Source organism: Plasmodium fragile (genome assembly GCF_000956335.1).
Source record: "Plasmodium fragile strain nilgiri unplaced genomic scaffold supercont1.1, whole genome shotgun sequence".
In the NCBI taxonomy this organism is placed as follows: domain Eukaryota; phylum Apicomplexa; class Aconoidasida; order Haemosporida; family Plasmodiidae; genus Plasmodium; species Plasmodium fragile.
Window position 1 is genome coordinate 226,713 of NW_012192581.1, and position 14,495 is coordinate 241,207.

General features: G+C 44.2%; 3 protein-coding genes across 3 annotated transcripts in view; 1 reads left to right on the top strand and 2 right to left on the bottom strand.

Moving 5' to 3' along the window:
* The window catches only part of AK88_00055 (uncharacterized protein), a gene marked incomplete at both ends in the record, with an annotated part of 11,476 nt that extends 4,603 nt beyond the window's left edge, over positions 1 to 6,873 (top strand). The window contains one exon of the mRNA XM_012477706.1: positions 9 to 6,873. Coding sequence (XP_012333129.1) covers positions 9 to 6,873 — 6,865 coding nt within the window. The remainder of the gene's footprint in view (positions 1 to 8) is intronic.
* A 1,145-nt stretch (positions 6,874 to 8,018) lies between these two features.
* On the bottom strand, positions 8,019 to 8,972 carry AK88_00056 (uncharacterized protein; the record flags this gene model as incomplete). Its single annotated transcript, XM_012477707.1, has 5 exons — positions 8,019 to 8,117; positions 8,263 to 8,286; positions 8,472 to 8,510; positions 8,666 to 8,816; positions 8,920 to 8,972. 5 exons carry the CDS (start codon positions 8,970 to 8,972, stop codon positions 8,019 to 8,021), a joined length of 366 nt encoding a protein of 121 aa, XP_012333130.1.
* A 754-nt stretch (positions 8,973 to 9,726) lies between these two features.
* AK88_00057 (uncharacterized protein) lies at positions 9,727 to 12,972 on the bottom strand (the record flags this gene model as incomplete). The annotated part of the gene is made up of 1 exon (XM_012477708.1): positions 9,727 to 12,972. The coding sequence occupies one exon, from the start codon at positions 12,970 to 12,972 to the stop codon at positions 9,727 to 9,729; it is 3,246 nt and encodes a 1,081-aa protein (XP_012333131.1).
* Positions 12,973 to 14,495: the final 1,523 nt, after the last annotated feature.

The window sequence follows — 14,495 nt, forward strand, 5'->3', positions numbered from 1 at the left end:
GAAAAAAGAAATAAAAACAAATCGAACGTATCGAATGTTTTAAACAATAATGACAACAAATGGAGCAACGTAGTGAATGGAATAGAATGCAGAAGTTTGCTTCCACATGGTGTAGAGGGCAGCCATCCCGATGAAGCTACAATATCGCTATGCGTGAAAAAAAAATCCCCACTCAGCGCTAACAAACATAGCGGGAAAATAACCCCCACTGGAAGCGGCGAAAATGCTGTGTCCATCGAAACATCTCACAAGAAAGAACTTTCTCAAGGAGCAAGACAAAAGAACGTACAAGAAAAAGCTATTCCATTTTTCACATCCCCCGTTCTAAAGCCTGAGTGGAAAAGCGACAAGTGCACAGACCATCTAAATGGCCACTCCTCCGTTGTCAATCACACACATAATGACGGACAGCACCCATTCTACATGGCCAAAGGCAAAAATTACGCCTTGAAGAAAAGGCATGAAAATATATTGCTGAGCGACAAGGAGGAGGTAATATATGTGAATAATCGAAATGGGGGTGGACTGTGGGGAGAGAAGAAAACGGGTGGGGTGTTTCAGGATGAGGAGGGGAAAATGGTAAGCAATACAGAAGGGATAAGCATAAGGAGAAACCAAGGGAGTACAGAACGAAGCAGTGCAGGCAATGACGCAAACGATGTGGTGAGCACTACGCCAAATGTTGTATCAAGCGATGGTCTCTGCAACGTGGACAGTGCAAACATTAATCTCTTTCCTCCAAATGACCTGAACGATTTGATGAGCACAGGCGCGAGGGGGAAAAACAACCCACACACAAACAGCCCTGGCGTTTACACCAACGGAAACCTGACACATAACGAAAGAGGCTACTCACATGGCAGCCATAAGACACACGAACATTTTATGAACCATGTAAGAATAAGCCGTCACGATAAGCCCATTGTGTACGACATGAAGGAAGAACAAACATTTGGTGATTCGAATGACAAGAAGGAATGTCTCCCCATATATGATGTGAACCCATTTAATGCACTAAAGCATGTTGCCACAGGGGCCCCTGGATTGGGCAGAAACCACGTAGGACAAAATGGCTTCCTCCCACGCAGCGATGTTGTAGAGACGACGAAGAAGGATAGGACAAGAAAAGACAATACCGCTGAATGTTTATCTAGTGTGCATACCAGGTGGGGCACCTGTGAGGGAACCTTTAAAATGAATGAGGACGACGAAATTGTGAATGTGACAGAAAGCAAAAAAGACGAGATGAAAAGGGATTCACATGACTGCATTACTTCCCTTTTGCACACCCAAAGTGGAAGCGTAGAAAATGGGTGCATATTAAACCATTCGTTTGGAAAGGAAAATTGCGACCACGTGAACCTCCTGAATGGAGCCAAACGAGATGGGTGTGTATCTTATATGGAAGGAATGAATAATTTGTATGATGGGAGCGAGACACATATTTGGGGAGGCATAAGTTTGTCACGGTACCCGCATGAAGGGAACGAAGACCCTCTGCTTGCTTCGAAAAAGGATAGCAGCTTTAACAAAATGAATGGAACTGCCCATCGGGGGGAAGACAAGGCCATGTGTCACTCCGTGTCTGAAGGAGCATCTGATACAAACGAAAAGTCAACTCAGAAAAGTTGCGCTTCCCCCTCTCATCATAAAGGCCCCCCTCTACACACAAAGAGAGAGCAACTTCAAAATTGTGAAGTCAGCAAGGAGAAAACACCTGCGGAAAATAAGTCCATTTTTAATTACCACTCAGAATGGATAAACCATTTAGAGAAAGGAAGGGAAAAAATGAGCGACGGGGAAAGGTACAACCTGGGCAACGTTTACAAAGACAGCGCACTGAAGAATAAGAATGCATGGTTCGAGAATAACCTACATAGTAATGCCCCACTTTTTCACCCCCACGAAAAAATGCACTCATCAGAAGTTACACCTAAAGTGGGAACAACAGGGAAGTTGCTCCACCTGGGGAAGGAAGGAAACGCACACATACACTCTGACACAAGAGAGTCTAAAGAAGTCATCACAAATGGGGTCATTACAGAAAAAAAAAAAAAAAATTTTTTTGAATACACCCAAATGATGCATCCTTTGCGGGGGGAACAGACGAAAGAGCAGAGCTATGCACATCCCCATGTGAGTTTAATAGATGATACTTTAAGTAGCAAACGAGTGTCTCCCAAATGGCAAGGAACAAAGACGAGAGGAACAAACAGCAGGTGTGATCAAATCGGTGCAGAAGAAGTGACCAACGAGGAAAATGAAAAAATTCCCCAGGACAACTCTCCTTTTTGTGCTAATGGAAATGGGCCACATTATCAGAGCACTGTTGATGCAAAGGAAGAGTCTACTTATGGAAACGTCTCAACATGGGAAGAGGACAACCGAAACGAAATAGAATATTTGTCCAAGTGGATTCCTGAGGCAAATAACCTCAAAGGGGGGCTTAATTTTGTACATACCTACTCTATCCCCGGGAGTGAGCAAAGCTTGAAAAGAAAGAGCGAAGAAGTTTTAAATCGAAAAATGGCTAACCAGCTAGCCAATGGGGTGCACCCAAATGGTCATAATGAAAACTTTGTTCTGGAAAGCTATTGTTATGGGGCACATACACATAGGAGTGAATATTCTAATATCACTCCTTTCGGCAGTGCTCTTTTCGGGGTGACCCCTTCCATTTGCAGTAGAGGCAATGACCAGGTGAAGACTTGCAGCCTCATCACCGTAGAAGGAGAAAATTTGAGCAGTCTTGCCAATGAAAGAATCTCAGAAGATGTGAGGAAGGTGTGCGAGGTCTCGTACAACCAGGACGGACGACATAATGAAACGGTGAACAGCAACGACAGTCCTAATGTACTCGCAGGAAATAATCCTCCGAACGCTGCATCCCCCATAGGGAGTAACGAACAGGGAAGAGATGTTCGCAGTGGTGCAAATGTAAACTACCTGCACAGTTCAGACGAAAAAGGAGATGATGTTCCCAAATTGGAAATTAAGCATGGACGCAATTTGTGCGGTGATGCGAATGACATAGCTGGTGCGGTTGACGCGGTTGATGAGGCTGATGAAGAGGTGTCCAGATTGGTGGAAGACCTCCCCTTCGGAAGAGACAAAAAGGAGGTCGCTGAAGAGCGCGAGGATGCAAGTAAAGACACGGGTATCAATATTGATGCTGACTCAGTCGTGCAGAGATGTGCATACAGACGCGACAATGACGCCTTACAGGGGGAGGAAGACCTCCTCGGAGGAATGACAAAAAAACAGGGCGGTGCCAGCGTCGACCCGCACAACGACTACAGGTGGAAGTTGTGTTATGTAAGATACCCTGAACACGTAAATTTCAAAAAGGCCTTTTTCTTTACCTTCCAAAATGACATATACATTTATGGGGCACGCAAAAATAACTTCGTCATTCCGGATGTGCTATTTCGGATCCGTGAGAATGAAGTGGAATCTGTTGACACTAGAGGGACCGCTCCCAAGTTGTATGTCAAGGTTTACTTTGCGGTCGAGGAGGGGGACATGAGTGGCGGTTCTAACAGGAGTTGTCATGGCTTGGGGGGGATTCGAGAATCGCGCAAGAGTTTCTACATATGGGGGGCCAACGAAAAGAGGCAACTGGACCTGTACACTGTGTACAGACTAGACTTGTGCCGCCTCGAGTGGCAGGAGATAAAAATCACTTATAACAGAAATCTGAACACGTTCAGGGAAGATTTTTCGCTCATCTTGATTAAGGATTGCTTGTACATGTATGGAGGCGTTGTGTTGAAGGATGGGCAGTGGGTATGCTGTGATGAATTATGGGTGTGTGACACGGGTAGGAGGAAGTGGGAGATGATAAGGGTGGGGGGAGGAGACACGCATAAGCGCGACGCTACTACTCAGCAAGGAAACTTATTTTTCAGCCTTCCCGCAACCAACTCGGTTAAACTTTTTACCAATACAGACAAATCACCTTCAAAGAGTAGCCTTCTTGAAGAGGAGGGGAAGAGCAATGAAAGTGATAAAGGAAAGGATGAACATGGGGAAGGAAGTCTGAAGAAGCCAACTACCACATGTTATGAGGAAAAGCAACCCAGCAGAAGAGCAGGCCATCTTTGCGTTGTCTACAAAAACAGAATGTACATTCACGGTGGAACTAATTTGAATGAAGAGAAATCAGATTTGTATTTTTTCGATTTTGCAAAAAATAAATGGTTCGAGGTTATACCAGGTGGAGAGGTGGTCCCGTCCAAGAGGTATGGCCACTGCGGACTTGTGATAAAAAACAAACTGTACATCTATGGTGGGTTCACAAAAAGACTCCATGGCAACTCCCTCCACAATGATGTATTCGAGTATGATTTTCTGAAGAACACATGGAGGCAGGTCTTCACCATTGGGGATTTAATTTACCTGAAGAATTGTCTTAATGGAAAGGAGCAGGCTTATCTCAGTTACCTCCGATTCGTGAAGTTGCTTGTGATGAGGAGGTACTTCAAAAGTGCAACCCTAAGTGGTTTTTCAAATGTGGGTGAAGGTGAAAAGGAGTTGGGTGGCAACTCTCCTGGGGACAAAACACAAACGGGAAGAGAAGAAGGGATATCCATTGGGAAGACAAAAAATGCTGCTACGTCTTCACTTCTTATAGAAGACCCACATGGGAAGGTTTATGCAAACTACGTACACATCGAAGAAACCCTTCATACAAGCGAAGCCATCATACCGCAAAATATGTTCAGAAACAGGTGCCTCTACTTTAATGGCTCTCTGTACCTCCTTGGGGGATGCGGGCTAGACAATCATTTAGAAAAAAGTGAGGAGAACAACTTCTTCCTCCACTATGAAAGTATTTTTAAAATGAAAATTGGCGAATCATATGTTCGCTGCTGTGCAAATTATTTGTCCCACGTGGATAATTTTTTTTGGGACCTCATAGGAAAGGAGGAGATGGCGCTACATCAGTGGGTGCGGGGGGAAGGCAACGTAAAAGAGGGCGCTGCTTCTGAACACCTACCAAATATTCACAACGACTTTGATGATTTGTGGAGCCAACTGAATGGGGACAACGAGACGTGCGTAAACTCTGAAGACGCATACCCAAAGGATGCACCCCTTGCTATTAAACAAATTGACCACATGTTAAAACAAATTTGTACGGGTTTTCTGTCGGGGGGGTTTAGCGAGGGAAGCAACCTCGAGCGAAGCAACCTCGAGGGGGGAGACATGACGGAGGACACATCAACAAAAGCGAAGATGGTACCCTCACCAATGACGGGCGAAGCAAGCAGCAATTTGGGGGACTCCTTTTCGCTCTGCCAAGGGGAAAAAATGTGCCAGCTGCTTACCTGGCTGGTCGACCTATATCACAATGATGTCTCGGCTGAAGAAGTGGCCACGGCCACTGTTAGCGAGCGAGGGCAGTGCCGTGTGTCGAACCTTTTGCTGGAAAAGGGGCCTACTGTGGGGCAACAGTCGGATTCCCCCTCGCCTGACTTGTCCGTGAAAGGCGGTGAAGACCATATTGGCAGTTTGGGGGTGAACGCATTTAACACGCCCAGTGAGGTGGAAGGCTTCCCAAGAGAAAGGAAAGAGGGCGAGCTGCGTCACCCTTGCGACCTGAACGAGGCCACAAATGCGCAGGCAGAGGAAGGTCCTAAAGAATGGGGTCTACATGGAGACTGTTTCCACGAAAGAACATTTCCACCTGATCAATTTGAACAAATGGACAGCAGAAGATATAGTGCACCCCTTGAAGAAGCATCGAAAGAGGATTCTCTGGGGAAGCGCCCCTGTGGAGAGCTCCCCACAGAAAGGCCTGATGCGCACTATAACAACCCCCAGAACAAGAATGATGAGAAAGACGCAAGGAAAAAAGTACAAACAAGTAATCATTACCGAGGGGGACACAGAGAAGGTGTAGGTTCTGTCCCCCCAGAGGAAAATGACAATGCGCATGATCAACATCAACATGTGTGTGATAAGAACGATTTGCGTTTTAGAATAGGTGGAAAAAGGGGTGACAATTTTCAGGAGCAGAAAGATCTTACCAGCTTAGGGGAAGACGAAAGAGGGGGGGTAAGAGAATTTTCGAAGCACCTTAGAGCAAACAATTACCTCATCCCAGATTACCCAAACACCAATCACATATATTTAAACATGGAAAAGTCAATCATTTACAATTACTTAGAACAGTTTAACGACCTGACCGATGACAGGTATTCCATTAAAATGAAAATCAGGAGAAACGAAATTTACAAGCTCATTTATACTTATACAAAAAGTGTGGAAATTCAAAACAGTGTCTGCTTTAAGATGCTAGAGGAGTTGGAAGGTCAAGCTAAGCAGCTGCTAGCTGAGAGGGAACATCATAGGACTGGTGTAACTAAAATGGGCAATGGGGGAGGAGATGGTTTTGAGTCATCTGAAGGGGGACAATCCAAATGCACGCATCACCTCCCATTCAGCGAAGACAACTTCGAGTCCTTGCAAAATGAACATGGGCACTTGAAAAAAAAAATGAAATACTTTTGTGACATGGCCAATATATACTCCATCAAAATGAATAAGTTAATTTTGTACATTAGGATCCTGGAGCAGAAGTACGAGTACGTGATGAACTGGCTGCTCAAGTTGAAGTCTGTTTTGTTTAGGGAGGTCGTTGCTGGGGACGCGTGCAACCACTTGTCGAACCACTTGCCGAATCATTTGCCTAGCCATTTCGCCCGCCACGTCAACGACCAATACCCTGACCACTTGGGGAAATTCTTCGCCGAAGACACCTTCTTCGTGCATGAGCAGAATGCTAATTTATCCACGTGCGATTTTGGCAAGCGCGCAAGTGATGATGGTAACAATGGCGGCCAGCTCAATTTAGGGAGTTTCCTCTGAATAATGCGCCTCTGGGGGGGAAGGGCCAACCCCAACGTGGATTGCGACGTGCCTTTGTTCTCCTCAAATGGGGTATTCACGGGGAGAGGGGCGGTCACACCCCGCGCTTGCATTAAGAAGGTACACACATTCCATATGACAACAAAACATGGTAAGTAAGCTGTGCGCAGCAAACGCGTCTTGTCTTTACGCGACATTTAAATGTACTTCCTAGACACACACCCCTTGTTCAAGTGCTCCGTGGGAAACCCAAACTATTATGAGTGTTCACATTCCGTGGATCGCTACCCCCCAAAGGTATCACTGATTGATGCCAAAACGAAATTCTCAGTTTTTTCCACCGAGAACCTCGGTCTTAATGACCACAACTACATTTAAAAAAAAATTTAGAAAATATTTTTATCCCGCATTGCCCCCCCCTTTCTACATATTCACGCGTGCTCAAAAGTAAAAGCGTTTTGTACCTTGTGGGGGATGGATTACATGGTCACATTTTTGTTAAACCGCAGGGGTGAGGCAATACACAAGGTTAGTGTACCTTTTATCGGTTAGGCGTTACATTTTATCGGTTAACCGTGGGAAAGGGGGAATTTTTTTTTTTTTTTCACCCATGAGTGTGCAAACATATGTACATAACCCTTGCAAGACTGGCGGGACATCTGATCTTTCCCGTTTTTCTCACACCTTAACGCAAAAATTAGACACTTCTATTCCGGACTGCTTGGGACAGGGGCGAAAATGACCCAAGAGTTATTTCATAATTGTGAGAAAAAGATGAGACAACCCAAACCGTACGTAACGAAAAAAATAAAATAAAATGTAGAGATAACTGCGATTGTGTGAATGGGTAGGGTTATACAAGTGCGGAGTCCCCAAACCGGATGTAAACCTCTGATTACGGCGTTGTTAAAAAAGGGGAGTGAACCTTGGGCAGCAATTTTCAAAAAACATCACAGTTGAAGTGGTACGATGTGATATTCCGCAGCAGGAGAATGTGGGCATAATGAGTTGGTGAGTTTATTCAAATGGGTGATTTGCACAAAGGGATATGAGGACTATTTGCGATGGGCTAACCATATCACTTTGTTTTACCCCCCTCCGCATGATGTCATTTATCTTGTGTACTCCTTCCCCTATCCTTTTTTTTACGTCGAATAGGCCGCCGTACAATCGTGCAGCCACAGCATGGGGACTTTGTGACGCCTCTTCTGGTCTTCATTGTTTAAAAAATCTTCCAAGTTGTGCTACAAAGGGGGGGGAGGTGGTAAAAAAAAAAAAAAGGAGAAATTTCTTACAATTCAGTTATCTTGCTTTTTATGTTACCTCATATTGGGGATAACTTTGCACACAGTGTTGAATCGCCTTCTCAGATTTGCTCAATTTTGTAACCTTGCCGATCGTGTCCAAATCGCTCTGTAGAAGGTGTAGGGAAAGGAAAAAATGCAGCTCCTCCTTTTTCTGTTTCAAAAGGGGGTAAAGTGTGCATGTGTGTGGTGTACCATATATGGACAAATGTGTTACACATATGCACGTGGGCGAGACATCACTTGGGGGACGTAACCCATACGCGCCACTTAGCGCAGCATTCTGTTTGTTACCAGCTCTGCGAAGCGTGAGCTGCACTTGGGTGTTATTTTCTGCGGCATTATGGGAGGGTGAAAGGGGAGCAAGTCACCATGTGGGACATCACCATGTGAGAAACTGCGCCGAGGAGTATGTTCCATGTGGAGGAGGTGCCGCCCTCGCCAGGCTATCCATGCCTGCCCACTCATTGTTGCTGCCACTTCTTTACCCAAATTGCAAAGTTAAAGGGGGCCTTGTCTCCGCATGCCCATTTGCTCATCCTGTTTTGGCTGCCTAAATTTTTATAGCTCTGCGTCCTGGAAAGCCTTTTCCTGATCCCCTTTTCTTTGTGCTCGTAGCAGAAGTTGTCACTGTTCACGCTGCAGGAGAGAGGCAAACGGGTGAGCAAAGGAAGGGTGTAAAAAAAAAAAAAAAAACGGGGGGGAAGGACGATAATGCAAAATCGGTCTTTTTCTTATGTACTCATTTTCCCCTTCGAACAGAATAAACTGCCCAGTATTCGACTGTTCCTCCATGTTTCCCTTGGCAGTTTTAATTGTTTTGATTTAAAGAGAAGTTGCGAGGAATTATAAGACTCACTCCACATTCCTTATCATGCGTTTTTTTTTTTTATCGCACTTCTTCGAGACTAAATGTCTACAACGTTGTTGTCTCCATTTGGTTTATATTTCACCTCAACAGTTTTGAAAAAAAAAAAAATTATTTTCCAGCTAGCCAAAATAATGGCACAAAAAAAAAAAAAAAAAAAAAAAAAAAAAAAAAAAAAAAAAAAAAAAAAAAAAAAAAAAAGGGAAAAAAAAAAAAAAAAAAAAAAAAAAAATAGCGAAAAAATAAGCAAATAAATTAGCAAAATGTGGTAGCAAATAAATAATTACTCAAATGCACGAGCAGCCAACAGTAAGAACGAACAAAGCTGAACTCGCATGAGGGGGGAGAGGGAACAAATCTGCCGTAAATTTATGCCACGCGGGGGGGCTCCCCTACAACATCAAGCGGCATGCACACTTCAGCAAATGGCCACATAAAAAATACAAACTGGCACAAAAATGGCAAATGCTCGTTGGGTTATTCCTCGCATGACCTTATGGCAACTCTGAGCAGCACACAACATGAAAGCAGGTGCAAGACGTGTCCCCATGAACGGAAAAAAGGAATGAAGTAAAAAGCGTTAATTTTAAAAAAATTCATCACCTATGTCGTGTTCGCCCAAATCTGCGCCGTGGCAAACACGTGACGCACATTATCACATTATCAATATGAGGGAGCGGGTCAGAATATGTCGGGCGTGTCCGTGAAGAGCCCCTTCTCCTTCGCGACCCAGTACTCATTGTTGAAGAGGTACATATCCCTGTCCTTATAAATGGGGTCCTTATGCTTGTAAAACCATTTTGGTTTGTAGGAGTCTTTCCCTGTATATTTCTTCGAGTTCATTCTTTGTTTGTTTTCAAGTCTCTGTTTTTCACTCATGGCAATTTCGATATTTCCATTTTCATAACTCCTCTGATCAGGTCTAAATCTGCTGTCCGTACACGCAATAGCTGCCCCCTTGGACGGATCATATTCAGGAGTTATTTCGTTCAATTCCACGGTCATATTATTAAACCCGTAATATAATTCACTGTGTTTGGGCCTTTTGGAGGCCCTCCACACACACACTCCATTTAGGAGATCCACGTTGTTCTCATAAAATTGCCAATCCACATTTGCAATAAATTCATTCAAAGCATTTCTGTTAAAGTGGTTAATATTTTCTGACCCATCGGCATTGAAAAAGTATGAATCATATACCTGTTTTTTTAAATGCTTTACATAAGCTATGTTAATTTCTTGTGACCACTTTCCGTATATATAAAAAATTATATTTTTGTATCGATCACATACAACTCCTCTTACCTTGTGAATTTCGTTGTCAAACCATCCCTTGCGAATGTACCTGACGATGGAGAAATCTCCATTGTTGTGGTTTCTTATGAGGATATTTCCATGGAGCTCCACCCACAACTTTCCAAATATTATGTTGTGGATTATCATGTTGGCTCTTTGGTACGTGTAATGCTCCTGGCCGCACTCGGGGGCGTCTACGCCTGGCAAAGGGGCACTTCTCCGCGGGTCGCCTCTATGTGTGTCACCTCTATACAGACTATTTTTGCCATGTGCACAGTGTGTGCTATGCGTACCTCTGTCCTGGATGTTTGTCTTGGTTGAGGAGCAAGTGGGCACTTCACATGCGTCTAGGTTAACATCCTGCTCGGAACCAAAAAAATGATTCTCATCCAAAGGTGCACATTGCTTTGTGTGTCTTTCCCTCCCCGTTGGAGAATTTTCCCTCTTGTTATACCTAAGGATGAGGTGACTGGACCCTGGAATTGTGATTTCAACTGACTTGCCCAAAATTTGTACATTGACGCCTATGCTGGCAAAATTTGTCATGTACTCATTGTGGCAGTGGTATGCAGTGATAGGGGGGTGGTGAACTACCTGCTCCGATACGAAGAAGAATTTCCTGTGAGTCAACTCGTACGTTTCACCTAACAAGGGATTGAATGGCTTAAACGTTCGCCCGATGACAGAAGCGTAGGGAGATATGGTAAAGGCTGTCACGTATGCAAGTCTACTAGTACTTTCGACCTCTCTGGAGGCGCGCTGGAGTAGATACACATATTGGAAATCTTCTGCCAGCCTTTGCAAAAATGAAAAGGGTTCATTCAGATAAATGGGCATCCCTATGCGGGACAGATCCTTCCCTATGCAGTCCTTCAGCAGGGACCACATGCTAATTTTGATGTCCGTTCGTGGACTTGGTAGTGTGGTCCTCCTCTTAATTTTGTTGTCCGTGTATATGTCGATTTGGTTAAAATTTAGGGACTTGATATTTCCTTCTGTGCACAGTTGGACTAATTGCAGGTCGTTATCCTTCGCCTCGTCCATGTGGTTCGCAGTGTCTATGTCGTGAACATGGCCCATTTCGTTCGTGTGTGTATCCACCTGGCATAGGTCCTCTGCTGTGTTTCCCTTTTTTGCTGCATTATCATGGAGTGTTGATGGATGGGTGGGTGACCCTTCCGGGGAGGGCGCTTTGTCCTCTTCTTCTGCTTCCTGTTGCTGCTCCGATTTGTTGCTCCCTTCGGGTGATCCTCCAAGGGGAAGACGTTTAGGGGAAATTCCCCCATAGTCGGCATGTCCCTGTTTTCCCCTTTCTGGTGTGCTTGTCGCGGGGGCCTCTTCGATGGAGAGCGGGTCACCAGATATAGGAACATTGGAGAGCACATTTTCCTCCTCACAAAGCGATTCATCATCGCAGTCAAAAAACAAATCCTCATTTTCTTCCTCCTCACTCTCCTGATCATTTACGTACAAATTAAATTTCTCCAAGTGATTTCTTACCTTATCCTGTAAGTCACTAAAGCTTTTTTTGTCTTGCGATTTCTCTAGGAAATAATTTTGTTTCGCTAATAATTTCAATGACTTGTTCATACATTTCAACTGCACGTTTTCCTCCTTCAAGAGCATCTCGGTGCAGTTGATGTATTTCTCAATAACAGCATCCATGCAGTCGATTGAGTTGGACAGTTGGTAGAGCACAGGCCCCACCTCATCACAGTTCACTTTGTAGTTGGGGTCCAATTTGATTTTCTTCAAAATGGAATTGGCTTCATTGAGTTGTGAATTTTTTATCAAGTCTCTCGTAATTTCCTTTAACGAAACAATATTTTCCATAAGACAGAGAGTTGGACTCTTGTCTTCAAAATCGGTGGAGCTAATGAATACATCATCTAGGTTAATGTTTTTCATTCCATGCGTTTTTAAAGTACCTTCCTCATGGTCGAATGCGACACAGGATGAAGTTTTGTCTAACTTGCCTGTCTGTTCTGTCTTCCCACTTGGAGAGTTCACCACGTGTCCCTCCCCACTGGCGTGGCTCTTCTTCACCCCCCTCTTCTCTTCACCAACGGAGCTGATTGTTCTACTCTTATACAAATCATTTGTGTTGTTTATAATTTTTAATATAAAATCAGAGTTTGTGGTTACATTAAAATTGTTCACGCCTATGTACCCTTTCTTATTATGTCTTCCGTGTAGGTAACTGAGTTGAGCTTTTTTAAAAGATATGTACCATTTGTGTTTGTCTTCCGGGAAGTCTGCCTTTAAATAAAGGACACCTTGCTCAGTGGTATCAATTTCAAAGTGCAGTGGGTCATCAGGACATACTTTTATTTTGCACTGCGACAAGCCAAAGGTTTCCTTCGTGGGAGAAAATTTATCTATGGAGTATCTTAATATGCCATTTTCCAATACGAAGTATCTGGGCCTGTAACTGCCAATGATGTTCGTCCACTTGTTTAGCCACCCCTCGTGAATTATTCTCTTGTCTCTGTTATACTTGTGGGCATGGCCTCCCCCATCATTTTGCGCGCTGCTGCTGTGGCTGCCTCGGGATTTTTCTGCACTCGTACTCGCAAGGGAATTTTTTTTGTCGCTGAACAATTTCAGGTTCAGATATTTCCCGCCCAGCATGATTTATGTGGGGATGAGCTGTACAGGTGTGTGCGGTTGCGTTTGACTCGCTGCTTCACCCCCCGCCCCCCTTCAGACCCCTTGTCCCCTCACACACTTTGCCAGCGGCACTCCTGTGCATCACTCGAAAGGAGATGCGCACAGCCAGCCGCGTTCTCACAGTGTCCTAACTAGAACAAGTATATATTGCGCGAAATAAAAAAAAAAATCATGTGTCTGTCCTTTTTACTTCCATAGAATGGGCAAAAGGCCCCTCATCAAGTTGTGTCTAGGGAACTATGTCTTGTGGGGCGACGATAGTTTTCCCCCTTTCGGTGTGTGTGTGGCATACGTAAAGTTGCCAATGCCACTCGCCAGTTGTTCGATGTACGCAAGTAAGTCAGCGGCTAATCAGCGGTGTACAAAAACGAAGCCACGAGGACAGCGTGCACATGTAACAGGCGTGGAAAAAAAAAAAAACAAATTGGGCATAAAAAAAAAAAAGTGCAGAAACAAAATAGGATGAGAAAATGAGGCAGAGTAACTCCTAGGCTGTTCCTTTTTTGCAATCTGTTTTGGAACACATCCGGAAAAGAAATGTGAACAGAAGGCAGGACAAAGATCAGCGGAGGGCGGGGGAAGGAGAGAGGGGGAGTGCAAAAATGTGGCTACGAAAAATTGCTGACGTATTCGCATACATATATATGTATATATATAAATATACACAAGCGGGGGAAAAAAAAAAATAAACCCAAACAAACATAAACACACTGAGGAACGAATGAGTAAAAAACATAATCACTAAACGAACAACCCTTTTTTTCTGACACTACATTTAAAATGCGAACATGAAAGCAATTCTTTCGAAGGCCCGCAAATATAACTGGAAGGAAATTTGCCCACGCGTCGGGAAAAATTACACCACACGAGGCGATGCAAAGTGAAGCAAAACATACAGGGAAGAACTCGAATGAAGGCGGTGGGCAATGGTGGAGCGCTTCATAACCGATGAAGGGGAAAAACTCACCCCCGGAGGGGTGAAGTGGCAACAGCAAATATGAAAAAGCGGTCTTTCCCCAGGAAGCCGAACGGAAGCTCCAAGAGGGCGCAGTGTTCGCGTTGTTAAAAAAAAAAGAAAACAAAAAAATATGGTCCTTTTCTTTGTGTGGGTTGGTTTTCTCGGCTGTGCAGTCCATCTTACGCATAGTGGACCATCGGCGGGTCTTCTTAACCCCCCCCCCCTTTATCGCAAAGCTTAACTCGCATTTGCAATAACTTTAAAATTGTCCCTTTTCCGTCACCGCGACAACTTCAACGAGGGAGAAACCCCTGTCTGCCTTAAACTTTTTTCCACATCACGCGAGTTGGCATAGCTACACACCTTTACAATTCAATCAGAGCGCAAACATCTTAACCATGTTGACAAAAGAGGAAAAAAAGAATTTACATAGTCCCCCCCTCCCGCTCCATAAAAATTCAAGGGTACCAAAACAACATCAGCAGTTGGACAAAAAAAAAAAGTAAAAGGATAAAATAGCTGTTAA